The 18,613-nt window shown below is 29.7% G+C and overlaps 1 protein-coding gene across 1 annotated transcript; it reads left to right on the top strand.

The window, feature by feature from the left end:
* The first annotated feature begins 16,611 nt into the window (after window positions 1-16,611).
* On the top strand, window positions 16,612-17,646 carry LOC123210997. Its single transcript, XM_044629494.1, has 3 exons — window positions 16,612-17,021; window positions 17,099-17,157; window positions 17,242-17,646. The coding sequence occupies exons 1-3, from the start codon at window positions 16,934-16,936 to the stop codon at window positions 17,350-17,352; spliced, it is 258 nt and encodes an 85-aa protein (XP_044485429.1). The 5' UTR covers window positions 16,612-16,933; the 3' UTR covers window positions 17,353-17,646.
* The last annotated feature ends 967 nt before the right edge of the window (window positions 17,647-18,613 follow it).

Below are 18,613 nucleotides of genomic sequence, written 5' to 3'. Positions count from 1 at the left end.
ACGTGATTTGTGATTTATTTATTTAGGTTGATTTTGAATATTCCAATCACAATTCAACACGTTATCAACTCCAACTTTCATGTACTGTGATGAGTCATTATTGAATTGACTTTCAGTGATTTCAAAAAGTGTAAGTAAATATTATGTGATTAATTTTTAAAATCATCGCGAATGTCAGTGAGTCTAAATAGTCTAAATTTGTGATCATACTTAATATTATTTTTATCCTATCATGTTTTTAAATAGTAATTTTAAATTATAAATGTTATATGTATATATTTTTTAGTATATATATATAATATTATTATATAATTAAATATTATTTTATTTTTAATTAAAAATTATTTTTTTATTTATATATTTAAAATAGATATATATATAATTTTATTATTCCAAAAAACTGAGATAACTCACTTGTGATGGTAAGTATAATTATTCTTCTCTTTAATTGAATATATGAAACTAATACCACAAAGACTACTACTGATTATACATCAAATAGTTACATAAATTGTATCTAGTGACTAATCATGTCATATATACACAAGTTAACATAAAATATAGGTAGAAATTTATTAATATAAAAATAACAAAAATAGTGTGATTTGACAGGTTCAACTATTCTCACGATCACCCCAATATATCATATCAATCTTATACAAACACAAGATTACATTTCTTCTTTATCTCTTACCAAAAAATATTACTTGTTATCATTTAAGAAGAACTCAATTATCAAATTTTCCTTAACATCAAAATTTGTTTAGATTCATTATGTGAGTGGTTTAGTATTCAGTTATGCAATAATACATATAACATTTTCTCTTGTCCATAATAAGGGATTGTACAAAAGCTTAGGGATAACAATTTTCATATTCAATAATGTTATGCTACCAAATTGTAATTGCAGATATTGATAACATAATGATGTATGCAGGTTTTCAATTAGTAGGTTGAACCACTTTAAAAATATTATTTTGTTCGTTATAATTCTATAGTTTCATAGTTGCTTCTCATTAGTTTGATTTTCAACATCAACTTGAAAGAAGACCTTTGCAAAAGCTCTTCATTTTTTGGCTAAAAACATTTTATTTCCATTAATCTCAAGTTAAAAACACTTTTTTGATGGCTCATGGAAGAAGAAAAAGGAAAGCCTTAAGTGATCAAGTAACTAAAGAATTGAGTCCCATGCATAATGTTTAACCTTCGGGGCAGCTTGATCTTATCACAAAAAACCAACTTGCCTTAATACTTGGAGAACAACCAATAACACTTGGCACACAAACATAATTGAAGGATGACACAACAAGAAAACCAATGTCATCATTGCCTTTATCAAACGAATGGATAATGTTGCCTTGATAACAACATCAAAGACCTCGATCTTTTTTGAATCATTGGTTGTTATGAGGTTCTACGCCTCTCACACAACCACCCATCGTCTTCACCAACAAAGATAACAATAGGATGCCTTTAGGTAGATGATTTAAAGTCTTCTCTAATGTACACAAGAGAACTTACACAATAGGCATATTATTTCCTACCAAGGCATCGATGCTCAATGTGTAGGCCTTAACTCATGTAATGACGATGTCAACCCACTACGTACAACCGCTAAATCATGTCATGATGGGGTCAATCAATGATGTGCATAACTTAATCCTTGATATGTAGAATATAACACATTAACCAACGACGTGCAAACCAAAATTTACATTGTGATGATACCAATCAATGACATGTATAACAAAAGTCATGCCATCAAGTTGTCCATCCACGAAATACAAATATTAACTTATGTCATGAAGACACCAATCATTGACATGCAAAAATAACTCATATTACGAGGTTACCATCTACTCATTACCACCACTAGATGGTTTGAGATAAGTGTTTGACATGTTAGGTAACCTCGATTATCAAGCCTAGGGACCTGATTTATGCGATCACTTGAATGTTCAACAAGCCTTTTCAAATAAGGTGGCTAAAAATAATAACTTAGTAGGCATCTCACTACAGGGGCTTAAGGAAGCTCTTTATATCCTAGTCATCCAAGAGGACGGGCCAATTATTGGAATAAGAGAATCCCTATTGCCTTTAATATTGCACCTTGATCATTACCTACGGTTTCAAGGCATCATCAATTGTTGCATTAAATGGTAGTAAGTTCTAAACTTTTTGCAAGCATAAAAAGCTATGTTGTGATTTTTTATCAACAAAATCTCAATATGTGTATAGTTACAAATTAAACACCAATCTTGTTAAGGTTTGTTTATGATGAATTAATTTATCATGAATGGTCTTGTTATGGTTGTTTTTTGAATGTCAAGTTTTAATATAAAAACCTTCCAAGTATGAATCTTCTAAGTTCTCGTTTTGAGGACACTTAGAGGGTACTCAACTAAAGAGGGTGTTATAATAAGACATAAGATTTTTAATGTAAATCTGTCTTATAGTCAAAATGTCTATGTCCACGGTATAGTTAATAGTGAATATGTGTTATGTAAAGGTAAACACAATGAATTATCTCTAATGTTTACTCTTTTGTATCTTGATAATCATGCTCATTTTCTCTTAGGTAATCCTTCATATTTACATATTTATAATACTTGTGAAGAGAAATTATTAGGATAATCTTAGAATCTCGATCCTAATAAGATTTCAATCGTGTCTTCCTATTTCAGTTACACTAAAATGAATATTAATATTAGCGGAAATATCCAACTAAGGAAGGTGAAAATATCTTCTTGTTATTATTATGGATATAGAATAGGAGAATATCTACAAAAAAATTCTAGAGAAATTCCTCTTTTAGGAGATATTTGTTTGATGTCTCGAACTAAAAAATTTACATATGTCTATTATCGTATATCGTATAAGAGATAGCCAAAGAGTCATCTAGTTATTAACTAGCATCTAGTCGCTGGTCTTGAAGACTTGAATCGCTAAAAAGGTGCAACTTTAATAGAAATTTAGCGGATTTGGAAATACAATGTAGCAACCTAAATAGTAAGTCAAGGCTTACTCAAAAATTTATTTGTTTGATAAGAAGTTGACAAAGTCATTAAGACTATACCAAATGTCTAAAGCTTGGCGATTAAGAACAAGTAATCATGATTGAGTAGCGCACCCTACCATCCTCAATCGTGATACTGTCCTTGTCGCATGAGTTAGACAACGAGGAGTCTGCAACATGCAAAGGATTTTTTCCTTTAATATTTCTTTGTCATGTTTAGCCTCGTTAGGTAGAACCCTAACCTTAAACTCAATTGAAGGATCTATTACAATTGGTTATATGACCATTCTCCTTGCTAGGGGGACCTCATTACTGGTAGAGTAAGACCCTGAGACAGTGTAATAATTTTAGACTCTATCATTGTCTAAGGTTTGGAAAGACGTATGAAAATAGGAAAAATATACGGCTATTAGTTACCAAAATGCTTAACCAATAATTGACTAACCTATAAGTTCAAGCAAAAAGTCTAACGATACTCTTCTATCTTAAAACATTATTAGTATGCCTTAGAGACCACTTAAAAGAGACTTTACAAAGATAAAATTCTATCTAAAAAAAATATGCAAACAAGAAAAACTTTGAAGCTTGTTATACCAAGTAAAAAAAAAAAAAAAACACACCTTGTGGATTGTTCACAAATAAAATCTCCTAGTGCATTTTGGTACAAAATGATGTTCTAGATGTTCACTAAGACAAACTTATGGAAGTCTTTTAGGGAAGTTTGAGGGAATCATGAATTTTTAAGAACAAAACTTTACAGTCGTCTTATGGTTTTAGAGAGTTTTCAAAGAAACTTAGAAAGTGTAAAGAAGAAGTTATAGCATTTATCAAGGGCATTTTTTTTATAGACAATTTAGGATTGAGTGAGAAACAATCCTAATTGTTCAAGTCAAGTCAGTGACACACATCATCAATCCAATAAGGTAGACAAATTGTGTCCAATAAAAAATGATCCTAGGTTGAGCTACTACGACAAACATATAGAGCACATGCGTTGTATTAAATGTAAAATGAAAACATTATATTAATGATATGCTTCAAATAAAAATCTTAATCATTTTTTGTGACTCATCTGTGTAAAAAAGGTGAAGAGTTTTTGAAGCCCTACTCATAAGCCAAAAACTAAGGTTAATTATTGTGTGATTAGACTCATTCTAAGCCAAACTCATAGAAGTGACACCAAAGAGATGACTAACAACTAATTATATAATGACTTGTTACATGAGTTGAGTTTTGTAACTAGTTATGACATTTACACACAAGTCAACCTAAAATATGGGTATAAGTGCTTTCATACAAAATTAGTGTGAAAAATAAAACTTGGCAAATTCAATTCTTCCCATAATCTTCTCAATGTGTCACATCAATCTTCTACAGTCATGAGATCACATTCCCTCTTTATCTCCAACCACAATTTGATAACTATCACTTCCAATCATTTTAGAAGCACACAATTATTCATTTTCCTCAAGAAAAAAATTTGTCTATATTTATTATAGTACGGTTTTAGTATTCAATCATGCAATTACATATATAATCATACCTTTTGTCCTATAAATAAAAGATTGTACAAATGCTTAAGGATGACAATTTTCACATTTAATATTGTTATACTATTAGATTATACTAAGAAATACTAATAATGTAACAATGAACATGTACTCCTAATAACAGGCCAAACCACCTTAAAAATATGATTTTGTTCATTATAATATAATTACCAGTTTTTAGTTGTTTGCATTAAATTGTACCTATAATTTATTATATCTATTTGTGGAGTGATTTTTTAGCAAGACAATGACTTTGAATAAGTTGATTGATACTTCATTAAGATTTGGTAAATGAATACTGACTATTGGTCAAAACCTATCTTCAATTCTTTTAAAAAATCTTTCAATTCATGAATTTACCGAAATATATTCTTAATGTAGATTAATATGAAGTAATTGTTGTTAGTATCCTTACCATTCATGGCATCATTCTTTCTATTGGCTTAATATATATCAACATTCAAAATACCGATAAACATTGGGTTCCTGGCATATAAGTTCCACTTGTGCCATTGTTGGACACTTTACAGTTGATAAATCCTCTCTGCTAGACACATTCATGGGCCGTGTTTGGTTGAATTTGGTATAATTTATCATGTCTACATACCGTATCATGCCAAAGAGCAAGTGTTGCAGGTCATGCCAATTTGCTAGAATGACAAGGTTTAGGGTGTGAACAAAACCTCTTAGGTTATGTCTTCATAGACATTTAGTAGGTTAACTTGCATACTCTGTGAGTTGATCATCGTATTATATAATTTTTTATTTTTTAAATTTTAAAATATTTTTGAATTTTTAATTTTTTTTATTAGTTGTATAGGATAATCCACGGGTCTTACCCACAAACCTCTGACAAAAATGGCACGTCAGTCTTGATACGAAGCGAATCCAACCCTTTGCCTCTGCCATGGGCTTTTCCAGATTGGAAAGGGCGGATTAGGATAAAATGACATGTAAAGTTTAAAAATACAAGTATGGGTTATTCATCTTTCGGTGTGAAAGGTGAAATGAAGTGATTTAAAATTTATAAATTAATTGAAAAGTTAACACAGGACGGCTGCGTGGCCAGCATGGGCGGTTTACACTCTTAATATAACAAAGTTCCGATTATGACACTTGTAATATTTTAATATGGAATTTAATAACTATTTATTTAATAAACCACAAGGAAAGTAAGAATGATTCCTTGGATAGAACCATTGATACTAATTTGTCATCATAATATGCATATATAATTATAAATTTTAATATCAATTTATTAAAATTAAACATGATTATATGATGGAATTAAATAAATAAATAAATAAATATATATATATATATTAAAAAAGGGATTTAAAAATATATTTTACAGATCTTGAGAAACACTATAGTTTAGTTGAGCAGGCAAAGAGACTAGGCTGGTGGTGCTTTTTATATATTTCCTAAAATTCATAAAGAAAAATGTCTATGTCAGAAATTTTTGGCTTAAAATCTCTTCATGACGTAGTAATCAAAATTGTTAAGCTAGTTGGAATGGAAAACCCAACTGACATGTGTACAAAGACGGTTATTTTGGAGAAGCTTAGGCTTTGTATGAGCCTAATCCAAGTTTGAGTAAGTAGCAAGGAAATGGGGGCAACAAGAAAGGTGATAAGCAGACAGCCAAGGTGGAGAATTGTAGCCTGACTCAAGCAGTTGAATCATATATTAAAAATTTAATTTTTTATATCATATCATATTATAGAATATAATTTAAAATAATAATAATAATAAATTTTTAATATTTCTCAAGTATACCATACCATATTATTATCTTAAAGAAATATCACAACTTCATTTTGAAATTTTAATATTTTTTAAATATATTCTTATCACATCATCATTTATTTAAAAAATATATCGATTTATATAAAATATGTATCGTGTTATATATTATATTTACTATATCGATAATATTTTATATATTTTTATGATGTATATCATTTATTATATTATATTATAAGAGTTGTAGTATATATCTATCATATATCATACAATATGAATAACCATGGTCTGGCTCATTGCACTTCCAGTTGCAAGTGGACTCTTCAAGTGACTGGGTACAAGAAGACGTACACATGCAAACACAATCTAGATTAACTTCAAGTTTGCATGTCAGGGTTGAATTAGGATAGCAGTTAATTGAAGCACGGTTTTTGTAACGTGTTTGACTACAAGTCTAGGAAAAATCAAGGTTGTATAAAACTAGCTTTGCGGAGAGAAGAAGAGAGTGAAAGCAAGAGGAAGTGATAAGAGCAAGACAGGAAAGCCGAGAGACAGCAAACACATACAAGTTGTAATTCAATACTCTTTACTGATTTTTCTCGCTGCCTACAGTGACTGGACCACTTAAAACTTGTGTTGTGTGTATACTTTTCTTGTTTTCTTCTTTCGTTTTGCATATGTTCTTGTCGCAACAATATTGAATTCTGTCAGCCACATAAATTCGTACTGTTAGAATTTAATGCTACAAAGTTTATGGAGAACAAGGGTTTTCAACAGTAATTTATTCACCAGACATATGTATGTATATGTGTACCTAACAGAGGATAAGACAATCGAACCGTCAAAGCAATTTACAAGAAGTTACATCACCAATTAAATAAAAAAGGGTTGAAAGTGTGTCACGACATAATTTTTCTGTGTCGCGGAGCTTGCTTTCTATTTTCAGACGGTCATCTTGTGTCACACATAAGTTTTTCTATGTCACGACATTTCCTCTCTATAAATCTTTCATGAAACTTAATCTGTTGTGCCGTGACATTGTTTTTATTATGTTGCGGCATAACCTTCTTAGATAGTTTTGTTCTTTCTAGTAAAAGGTTCGACTTTTAACACTCTTCCTTGAACCTTTCGGTGGCTATTCCAAGGAGACCCTTCAACATTTCAAACCTAGACTTCCACAAAATTTTGGTGAGGAAATTAATTATTTGACATTAGAATTGTAATAAACTATTTTGATCTCCTTTGATTTCTCAACTTCTCGATGCTTTATATTTATGTGTTTAGTCCTTCATGGTGGACTGGATTTTCAACAATGGAAATAGCATATTTATTGTAACAAGCAATCATAATTGATTTTACTTGTTCTTCCCCCAAATCCTTCTTTAACTTTCTAATACATACTGCTTAATTCGATGCTACTGCAACAACAACATATTTTGCTTGTGCTTTGATCTGACATCTCTTGTTTTGTTGAACACCAACAAAAAATCCTTGAACCTCCGGTTAGACAAACACACAAACACAATAACTCCTAACAAATTGTTGGGTTTTTAGATCCATTTCTATATAGAGAAACTTAAATTTATTTTAAGTATAAAGTCCAACCTATTATATTAATGAATTAGGGCAAAAATAATGTTTAGTATAACAAAGTAACATATAAATAAGACACATAAAGTTAGAATAAAGGAGACTGAAGAGAAAAATTTCGTTTTGGTTTTTAGTATGCGTCTATGATAGAGTTTCATTTTTCTTAATTTCACCGTTGGATCACTTTGATTTTTGAATTGTTAGTAGAAAACTCATTACTCTTCATTTTGAACGGTGGAGATTGTGTTTTATTTTTCAAACAAGCAATTATCTATATTAAAATATAACTAGTTGTTTGGTGGAGTTTTGTTTAGACGGCTTTTAGAAAAATGTCTTTTTCTCATCATCTACCATTGGATTGCACTCAAATTTTGACATTCTCAAATTTTGACAATATTTTAAGCACATCTGGTGCTATATTTTGGATGGTGGAGATTTGTTTTTGATTCTTGCAACATGAGATATAGGGTATGATATTCCTTATTTTTTTGTAGGTGTGTTATTCCTTTGTTTTGTTGCTTTGGAGAGTTGCCTACTCATTCGTAGGCTAAAAACAGTGTATTATTATTTTAGATATAGTTAATTGGTTTATTTGAGCAGTGTCTAGTGGTTTTACAAGTTTCCATGTTAAATTGTGATATTATTTTTTATTATATTTGTTTTTAATTATTTGATACGAAAGAAATATATTTTGGTTGATTGTTTACTATCACATAGTTCGATCAAAAAGGGGAGATTTTGATTTTAGTTATTTGTTAGTTTAATTGTTTTCTTTCGAACACAAATTACATACTTCCTGCTGAAACAAACACAAACAATCAGCCGCACAAGTCAAAACCGTTTAGCTGAAAAAAACCTGAAAACTCCCGACAAGGTAGCACACAAATTAGTTAGCCAAAAGTGAAAAGTAACTTGGGCAGCAATTAGCACATAAGAAAACTGTTTGATCCAAAAGCATTTGCGTACATGGTTTTTGGATGGTTTCACCATTACACACTTCAGTTCATCCAATACATTTAATTGACCACTAAAGCAACTTATAGCTTTGTGCCTGCTGTTCCTTATCAATTAAGATCACTTGAGTGATATTTTCCAAGGCTTCTTTGACCTTCATTATTCTCTTCGAAGACATCATGCAAAGCATGCATATAGGGAAGCAAAGAAGGCTTGATAGACAAAATAGTGAGTGAAAAAGGCTATGGTAGACATTGCTTTTTTGCAATATTGAGTGAAAATGATTCTAACATGTTCTTTGAATATGGGTTTTCAATTCGCTAAGAAGTGAGAATTGGTGGGCTTTAATTTTCCGTAGAAAGATCATTTCGCATGTAGACTTCCCTCCTTGAATATTGTTTGCGATTTTAGCCATTGTTTCTACAGACAATTAAAAAATAAGAAACCAATCACCTCATCTACAGCAAGATGAAATTTGTCATGGCTAACTCATCTTTCATCTTGGCAGCTTTATCAGACATCTCATTTGGCTACACTTCCTTTCCACATAGAGCAATCGTCTCCATCCTTTACAATGGTCGCTGGCATATCTAACTTCCGCACCTAGAATTATAAATTGTTGAATCTTCGGCTCTCAAATTTTGGTGGAACCTTATGTCATTTGTCCTTTGAATGTATATTGCTATATGCACCAAGCACAACGCTTAAAAAATTCTCTTTAGCAGCACAAAAACTATATATAATATTAGGGATCTATAGTTTGGACATAACATTACTCAAATCTCTTACAATAAAATTATGCGTACATATTTTTTATATACAATTTATGTACATAGATAATATATTATCATCTGATTGAATGATTTTAAATTAAAAATAAAGTAATACCTAATTACATAACGACATATTATCTGTGTATTCAAATTGTGTTTAAAAAATAAGTACACTCAACATTATTGCTCAATCTCTTAATACAATCCATGCAAAAGACCTAATATATTATCAATTTGTGGTATTCTAATCCTAAGACTTGGAGGAGGAACCTAAAGTCTTTTAGTAAATAAATCTTCATATTTCTAAGAGATATAATCTTAAGAGACAAGGACTTACCACATGTAAGGAATTAATATTCTATCAGAAATTGGTAGATGAGGTTGGTTTAAATATCGTTTAAAATGATTCTTTAAAAATATTATTTGTCTCCCCAAGTCCAATTAAGAAATGGGCCTATTATGTGCATGTCTCTAGCTGGACTTGACCCAACAAAATGTATGATCACAAATTCAGCATTTATCAAAGTTTTCCCTTTAGGAATTATTAAGATTTTAAAAGGACCGAAATTAATGTATTTATTATCCAATTCTAATTTTAAAATATTCCTTTTTCAATTGTTTGAATCATATTTATGTATCTCTGTCACTCTTAAGCACTCTTTTTCCTCCTATCAAAACTCTCCGAGAGTCATTGAAAGTTCACAATATTTTCAATAAACAATATAAATTTCAAATGTGTGTGTATATTTTGTTGAAATAATGCCACATATATTAATTAAAATTTTTAATTATTTAATAAAAAATCGGATGAATATATAGTCTAAAAAAATTTATTTTATGGGTTTGATATAATTATTTAGAAAAAGATCAATATATTTCATATTGTGATTATTAATTTAAATTATAAATGTGAGTTAATAGAGGTTGTTGAACTTTTAATATGAGAGCTCAATTAACCTTATAATAAGAAATATAAAAGAAAATGTTAAGTCTCCTTTTCTTAGATACATAATATATTTTTGACACCTTTTTTCATATTGCATTTTTTTTTTTGAAACTTAGAAAAAATTGTTTACTTAAAGATCCATAAACAATCTACTTTGCATCCATTTTTTATAACAAAATGATACAAATAGTTTTGTCTTAATCCTTAATATATGAATTACAACGTTTCATGATCTATTTTGTTTGATAAAAATTAAAATAAAATCATTAATGTTTGTGATCCTACAATTGTGCCGTGTAATAATAATTGTATTACCCCATATATATATATATATATAAAGTTATGAGTGAATAAACGTGCATAGAATGAAATGATAAGTGATGAGTGAATAGCTGTGTGTTGACGAAGACAAGAAGAAATAATATTGGCGTTTTGTGCTTTTCAACAAGTTCCACATCCTTTTGACAAATGTTTTACAAAGTTGAGAGTTACTAGCATTAATAATCATGAAGTGACGGAAATTTTCCAAGCTTTCGCTGCCTAATGCCACTATTTCTTTGAATAGGACCACTTAAAAAGTAAGTAGCAATTCATAAAAAATTATTCGACAAGATGAATGGTTATGGTTCTCGTCAGCCTCTCATCATGACATTTTGGTGGATTTTATATAATATATAATAACAAAATCGAGATTATCGTAATAATTTTTAAATATTTAAAATAAATATAATAATAAAATTATTTTTTATATTATTTACTATATTATTATTAATAATATAAAATTATAAATTAAATAAAGTAATTTTATTAATAAAAATATATTATCAAAATAATATTTACCTAATCCTCTCCAGTGTGAAACCTAGATTTTTCGCATAGAAAAATCAAGTCAAATCTCTTTTTCCATCAAGAGGAAAATCAACGTGCTTTGCACAGTGGTTTTGCTCCCCTTGTCAACTCGTTTCTTCAATTTGTGGCCATACAATCATACTACACCAATTGATCGATAGCGCTTGGATTAAAATTTATCCTCTCAACTCTGAATGTTTTGCCATTTTCAAAACTATATTTATTTATTAGTTATTTGGCCAAATGACTATTTTCCACCCATGGTTCGATGACTTGATTTTTCTTTTAAATTTGAAAAACTGAATTTTTTTATCTATCTATTAAGTTTAATTGTTAATTTTAAATATTAAAGGATAGTTATATCATTTTTTTAAAATATTATAATAAAAATGTATTATAGGATGTTAATATTATTTTTTAAAAACTTATTAAGGCTAAATATAAATTTGGCCAAAGGACTTATTTCTATCTAAATTTTAATGTATTCTCAAAGTTACATTAATAAAGTTTGAAAAACTCAAAATTCTATCTATGGTCTAACTACTGTTAGAATAGTATATCAGAGATAGGGTAAAATTATTATTTTATTAGTAATATTAAAAAATATAAAATTCATTATATTTTCCTCTTAAGTTTTAAAAACTAACAACTTTACTCATACTTAAAGTTTTTTAATTTTGAAAAGTCACATCCTCCCCAAACCTAAGGATTTTTTCTTTACCTTTCTAGTGACCATCTCTGGTGCCTACGACCTCCTCTTTCCACCTAAACCGTCTACTGTTGCACCCAAAACCATCTCCAACAAAGAGATTAGATCTCTTCGTTGGAGACGAACATATGTGATCTCTTCATCGAAGATGGCATCAGCTCTTTTGTCTTATTTTCAGAGGTTGTCATTACCGGAGATGATCGCTAGTGGGGGAGAAAGAAACTTAGGGATTTGAGGAGTGAAATGGTTATTTTTTAAAACTTGGAAACTTTGGGTGAGGGGAATTGTGAGTTTTTAAACCTGAGGAGTAAAATGTGATAAAACTTTAATTTTTTAAATTTTTTATTAAATAATGATTTTACCCTTAATTTTAACTAAGATTTTTAATAAAAATTTGCTCATGGATAGATATTTGGGTTTTTTGAACCATACAGTGTATATTTGTTTTTACATTAAAACTTAGGTGGGAAATAGTCATTTGACATATATATTTTCCCAATCTAATTTAGAAAATTATTATATTCATTCATATATTTTGAAAATATAATATAGTCTCAATCGTTTGTAATATAATATTTATATCCTTATTTATTATGTATTTTAGTGGTATAATTATCAATTTTAAAACTATCGAGGAGTATATAAAAATTTTAAAAATACCCCTAAACTTTTCTTAATTATCCAAGACCCCACCTAAAAATTTTAGTAACACCACTAATATTTAAAATTAAAATTTTCTCTCAAATATATAATTACATGTTATTGACACCCCTTATTATATTTGTATTGATAATTTTTTATTATTTAATTAAAATTAAAATAAAATTATTTAATAAAATTTTTAGAGTAAAGTGTAATTAGCTTGAGAGTTTTTTTTTTTTTCAATAATTTTGTAAAAAGTTAACAAATGAGTAAAAAATTGATTTTTTAAAACTTAATGAATGATATTCTTTTGTTTCATCACACCTAGGATAAGAAATAGTCATTTGGCCTAATTATTTATAGATAGCTAAAGAATCTTGTGACATCATGTTAGATAAATCTAACTTAAGAACATTGCCGATGATTCACTATACATAAGAAGCTATCAATGTTTTAGAATGAAATATGACTATTTTATATATGATTATGTTCTAGATTTGGACGATGAAACGTTGTCTTTCATTAAATGCCTTCGTCATTCAAACAAAGGTTTTGGCTAAATTTTAGGGGAGAGCCACTACTTGTTGGAGGAAGTAGCCGAATTTTGGGATATCAAACCCTAGAGGAGAAAGGTAAATTTTTTAAACTTTAATTTTAAAAGAGAAATAAGATATAATTTTAATTATTTTAATATTATTAATAAAATAATGATTTAACTCTTAACCTTAACAAAAAAATCTCGAGGATATGGCAATAGACTAAACTATAAGTGGGTATTTGAGTTTTTTAACTTTTTGAATACATAGTTATCTTTTCACCAAAACTTGGGTTGGAAATAGTCCTTTGGCCCTATAATAAATTGACATATCCGAAAGCTTAGTGAACCCATCTTGCGCTTTGTGCCTGTTGTTGCTCATCATTTAAGATAACTTGAGTGATATTTTCCAAGGCTTCTTTGACCTGCATTAATTCTCTTCGAAGACATCATGCAGCGCATGCATATAGGGATCCATTCCCTCTACATCAGAACTATTAAAATCTCTTAACACAATACATACAAAAAACTTGGAGGAACCCAAAGTCTTTTAGTAAATAAATCTTGCTGATTCTAAGTGAAGTAATCTTAAGAAACAAGGATTTACCACATATAAGGAATTAATATTCAATTAGAAAGTGTATTCCTAATCCATCCTCTCATACTTGAGTTGCGTGACAAATTTACCATATATAAGGAATTAATATTGTATTAGGAAATATATTTATAATCTAACATCAAATAGTACTTGAATTGCGTGACAAAATCATAGTGAGTCCAGACAGACTTACAAGTCAGGATTAGCTTACTGTCATATTACTTAGATTATTTTTTGTTCATTCTCGGTGCTTAGCCCTGACCATATTAGGGGAAATTTGATAGATGAGATTGGTGAAAAAAAAATTTTAAAATGATTCTTTACAAATATTATTTGTCTCCCAATATCCAATTAAGAAATGGGCCTATTATGTGCATGTCTCTAGCTGGACGTGACCCAAAGAAGGTGCAAAGTGTAGAATCACAAATTTAGTATTTGTAGTTAAGTTATCAAAGTTTTCCATCTAGAATTATTAAGATTTTAGAAGGACGAAAATTAATGTATTTAGTACCCAATAAGTTTAGGCCAAAAGATGTATTCTCACTCAAAGTTTAGTTTTTTGTCAAATTCTTATTTGCTAAATTTAAAAAATCCAAATACTCATTCATCGAAAATCTATTAGTTTTAAGAGTATAATTGTCATTTAACTTATAATATTAAAAATAAAATTTTATCTTATTTATTCACCTTAGTTTTGAAAATTTATCTTTTTTCCTACTACGGTTTTTTTTTCCTACAATTTTCGATGACCTTCTTTGCCTTTAGTTGGCTTCTTCAACCTAGTTTCTTTTTCTTCAATGCTTTCTGCCCTCCTAATGCTCTTTGCCAAAAATGAGCGAAAATCGACAAGGCACAATTATTTTCAAAACTAAACAATTTTCAAAAAATAAAACCCTTATATAGTAATTTCGATCTGTCCCCTAAGTTTTACATGCCTTGCAAGTCTCTTGTGTTGGATCTTGAAAGATTGGTTAGATGGGCACAACAAAGACACAATTTGAATTATCTTTGTAGTCGTGCATTTGTTGTTGTTGTGCAGGATGGATAAGCACAAAGAGACTTGCCTCTTTCTCTCTCACACTAGATGCACCTCTATTGGGAATTGATTCGAATCTCATTTTTAGCAGAGAACATTAGGCAGGGGAGAGAGTGCTGGAAAAAAAGGAACTAGACTAACGAAAGAGGTCAAAGATGAAGAAGGTCATCAAAAATTGTAGGAAAAAATAAAACCCTAGAGGGGGAAAGGTAAAACTAAGCAAGAGATATTATTAATTTTCAAAATTAAGAAAGAAAAATGAAATAAAATTTTATTTTATTAATATTATAAGTTAAATAATAATTATATTTTTAAAACTAACGAATTTTTCTACCAGTATTGATTGATGGATGGATATTGAATTTTCAAAATTTAATATATAAGAGTTTCACGATAGATTAAATCTTGAGCGGAAAAATAAATAGTTGCGTAAAGTGATTTGTAAAATAAAGAATATTGGCGTTTTGTGCTTTTAATTTTTACAAATAGTCCACATCCTTTTAACAAATGTTGAGTGTTACCAGCTTTAATCACAAAATGATGGAACTTAACTTGATCACCCAATCCTCCAAGCCTTTGCTGCCTAATCCCACTATTTCTTTCAATAAGACCACTTAAATATTAATTCATAAAAATAAATTTCTTGGACAAGATGAATGGTTATGGTTATGGTCAGCGCATCATCATTCCATTGCTGGATTTTTCATAGAAATTATAATATAATACTCTTGCACTGTGATTGTCAAACTGAAACTTAGATATTTTTTATTAGTAAAATTTATAAAATAAAAATAAAAATTTAAATCTCTATTATATTTATAAAATTTTAATTTATTTAATATAATAATTATAAATATAATTATAATATTTTAAATTCATCACTATAATAACAACTGATAAATTTCTGATTAAAAATAAAAAATCAAGTCAAATGTCTTTTGCCATTGACAAGAACAGAGGAACATCAACGTGCTTTGCACACTGATTTTACTTCCCCCGTCCGTCATGTCATTTCTTCAATTTGTAACCTATGATCACAAGGTTGGATTAAATTTGTCTGTCTCTGCTTTGATGGCGCAATTAGTTCGTATAATTTTTATTATTTAAAAAAAATTATTAAAAATTTGATGGGATTTAATAAATTATTAGATTTCCATTATTATATTTAATAAAAATAATTATTATATTTAATGGGATATAATAAAAAATATTAAAATATTATTTTGTTTAAATATTTATATATGAGCCATCGTGAAAAAATTTCTACCACATTTACTTGCCATTATTTAGATTCAGAACCCAATTTAAATTGCTCCCCTTTCCACTAAATCGAAGCAACAAAATCTTAGTGGCTTTACATTTTAATGAGTTTAATTTCCACTTGCCCTTGAAATGAAGGCACAAGATGAGCATTTTTATGAGTTTAAATTAATTCTTACTTTCCCTTGGACAAACAAATCCCAGTCAACCAAATCATAGTTGTGTTTTTGATATTCCTCAATTGTCATGTCGCATATCTTTCTAGCAAACATAATTATAAGAAGATCAAAAACAAATTTAAGAAGATTCCAGGAAATGAATGTGAATGTGAATTCATTGAAAATGGTGATGGAAGGGGCAATAATAATGTCCACTAGGGGATTGACTTAAATTAGTGCTGCAGAAGAAATGTAGCCTCGCCATCATCCTTGTGTCATCTTCCACTTGGATAGTGTGCTCCATCTTTCTTCACAAATCCAGCTTAAATTAAAATTTTGATGGCATCCCCCCACTAACCCAACTTCATTACCAACTTTACTGTTGCCTGCTGGTTTTCCATAGCCATATCTGTATCTCCACACACAATTTGTGGTGAATATCATTTAATTCTTTCTATTCCAACATCGTCAACTTCCAGAAAAATCTCTTATGTAGATGTATAAATTGACGCTTCTAGTTGCTTTATGAGACACAGCAGCATTCAGGGAAGTAAACAATATTGTTTCAGAAATGGCTGCAGGCTCTCTCTTTCGTCTACTTCTTGGAACTTCATTGGTGTTTTCTCTTCTTTTATCCTTGGATGCAGTCCCAGTTACAAGTAATTCATCTGCTTTTCATCACTCCCAATACTTCACCGTCTTGTATTTTCTTCACCTAACATTTTGGTATTTGCAGGAACTGGAAACTTAATGCATAAATCTCAAGTAGATCAACTTCCGGTGGAAACCACCAGGGTACTTTTTATCTTCAATATCTTCTGTCAAAGTTTTAGTGTTTCACATCTGTTTGTTTATGGATTTTCTTTGTTTTGATAACAGGTTACTATCATTGGAAGGATGGATGTGGAGCTGAATGACTATCCAGGATCAGGAGCCAACAACCGCCACACTCCAAGACCACCAATGGGGAAAGGCTGCGTTGATTGTTAAGTCATGAGCTACTCTAGTTAATTAGTAATTTAAGTAGTAGATAAAAAAACCTAAGTAGGATTTTAGTTGTTTAGGAAGTTCTTTATTCCCTTTCTTCTCTGAACGGTGGAGAAGTAGAATTATGAAAAAAATACTTGAAGTAGGAAGTAATTGGAGTGGATTTCAATGCAATATTGTAAGCAATATGTTGTCCTGATCTTTATGTATGAGTCTAAATACCAGTAACTATGATGTATGTTTGATGCCAACGCATGAGGCATTGTTCTCTTGCTACAATTATGCTTCTTTATTCCATCATACATCCTTAACAGGAATTAACGAAGGAAACATGGATTGGTACTTGGCAGCTAGCAGTAGTTCTGAATCTGAATTTATTTCCCGGAATCGGTTTTGGATCCACCATAAACATAATCCATGCAACCTTTACTGTCGAATTTGCTTGTCTTTGCAATAAGCTTTGCTCAAATTTGTGCTAAAAAGCAAATTGCAGCAAGACCTTAAAAATGCTTATCCAAAGTTCAGAGAAAGCACTCCAATGCAGGTAATCTGAATTGTTTATAATACAGATGTTGGTTAGACAAACCCACTCACAAAAAAAAAAAAAAAAACCATACGTAAATATGCAAACCATTTTTACTTTCAGCTTGGTGGAGAGAAAGTGGAGGCAAACCATTTTTACTTTCAGCTTGGTGGAGAGAAAGTGGATTATGAGGTGTTATGCATTCAAGGCCAATCGCACACAGTTCTCTGGATACTTCTGTCCCTAGAACTGTAACGTGGTCAAATTAAAAAATCGTAAAATTTCAGTATGGTTGATAAACTATAAGAACTTTCACTTGAGTTAAACAACTCTTTCAAAATTGAATTGATTGTATCAAATAAGTAAAATATCGGATATAATGTGATATATCATCAATGGATTTCAAACTAATGCTTTCTTGTTTGAGCAAACCACCTTTATCATTCAAGTTATTCATCGAACATATCAAATATCTTATAAATTATATGTTATCGGTGGGTCTCGAATCCGTGTTTTCATACTTAAAAATTCACTTCCTGGGAAGCTTTGATTAAAATATGTTGTGGTTGTTTGGATTTTTTGTGCAATTAAAAAAATGCACATTAAAAAGCAAAGTGCAAAAGTGGCTCATTCCGATCAAACCAAATGGACAAGGTAGCAGCCATGGGCAATAAAGTTCATACCAAAAAGAGGTGTTCATTGGGAAACCCACTGTTGTGATTCATCTTAAAAGAGAATTCG

This window comes from Mangifera indica, chromosome 3 (assembly GCF_011075055.1).
Source record: "Mangifera indica cultivar Alphonso chromosome 3, CATAS_Mindica_2.1, whole genome shotgun sequence".
NCBI lineage: Eukaryota > Viridiplantae > Streptophyta > Magnoliopsida > Sapindales > Anacardiaceae > Mangifera > Mangifera indica.
The sequence above is the reverse complement of the archived record's forward strand: the minus strand, read 5'-3'. Positions and strand labels throughout refer to the sequence as shown.

Excerpts from the sequence above, each read along its gene's own strand:
- LOC123210997 (XM_044629494.1), top strand. The coding sequence starts at position 16,934 with ATGGCTGCAGGCTCTCTCTTTCGTCTACTTCTTGGAACTTCATTGGTG. Across the intron at positions 17,022-17,098 it reads GGATGCAGTCCCAGTTACAA|GAACTGGAAACTTAATGCAT; the intron begins GTAATTCATCTG and ends TGGTATTTGCAG. Across the intron at positions 17,158-17,241 it reads TTCCGGTGGAAACCACCAGG|GTTACTATCATTGGAAGGAT; the intron begins GTACTTTTTATC and ends TTTTGATAACAG.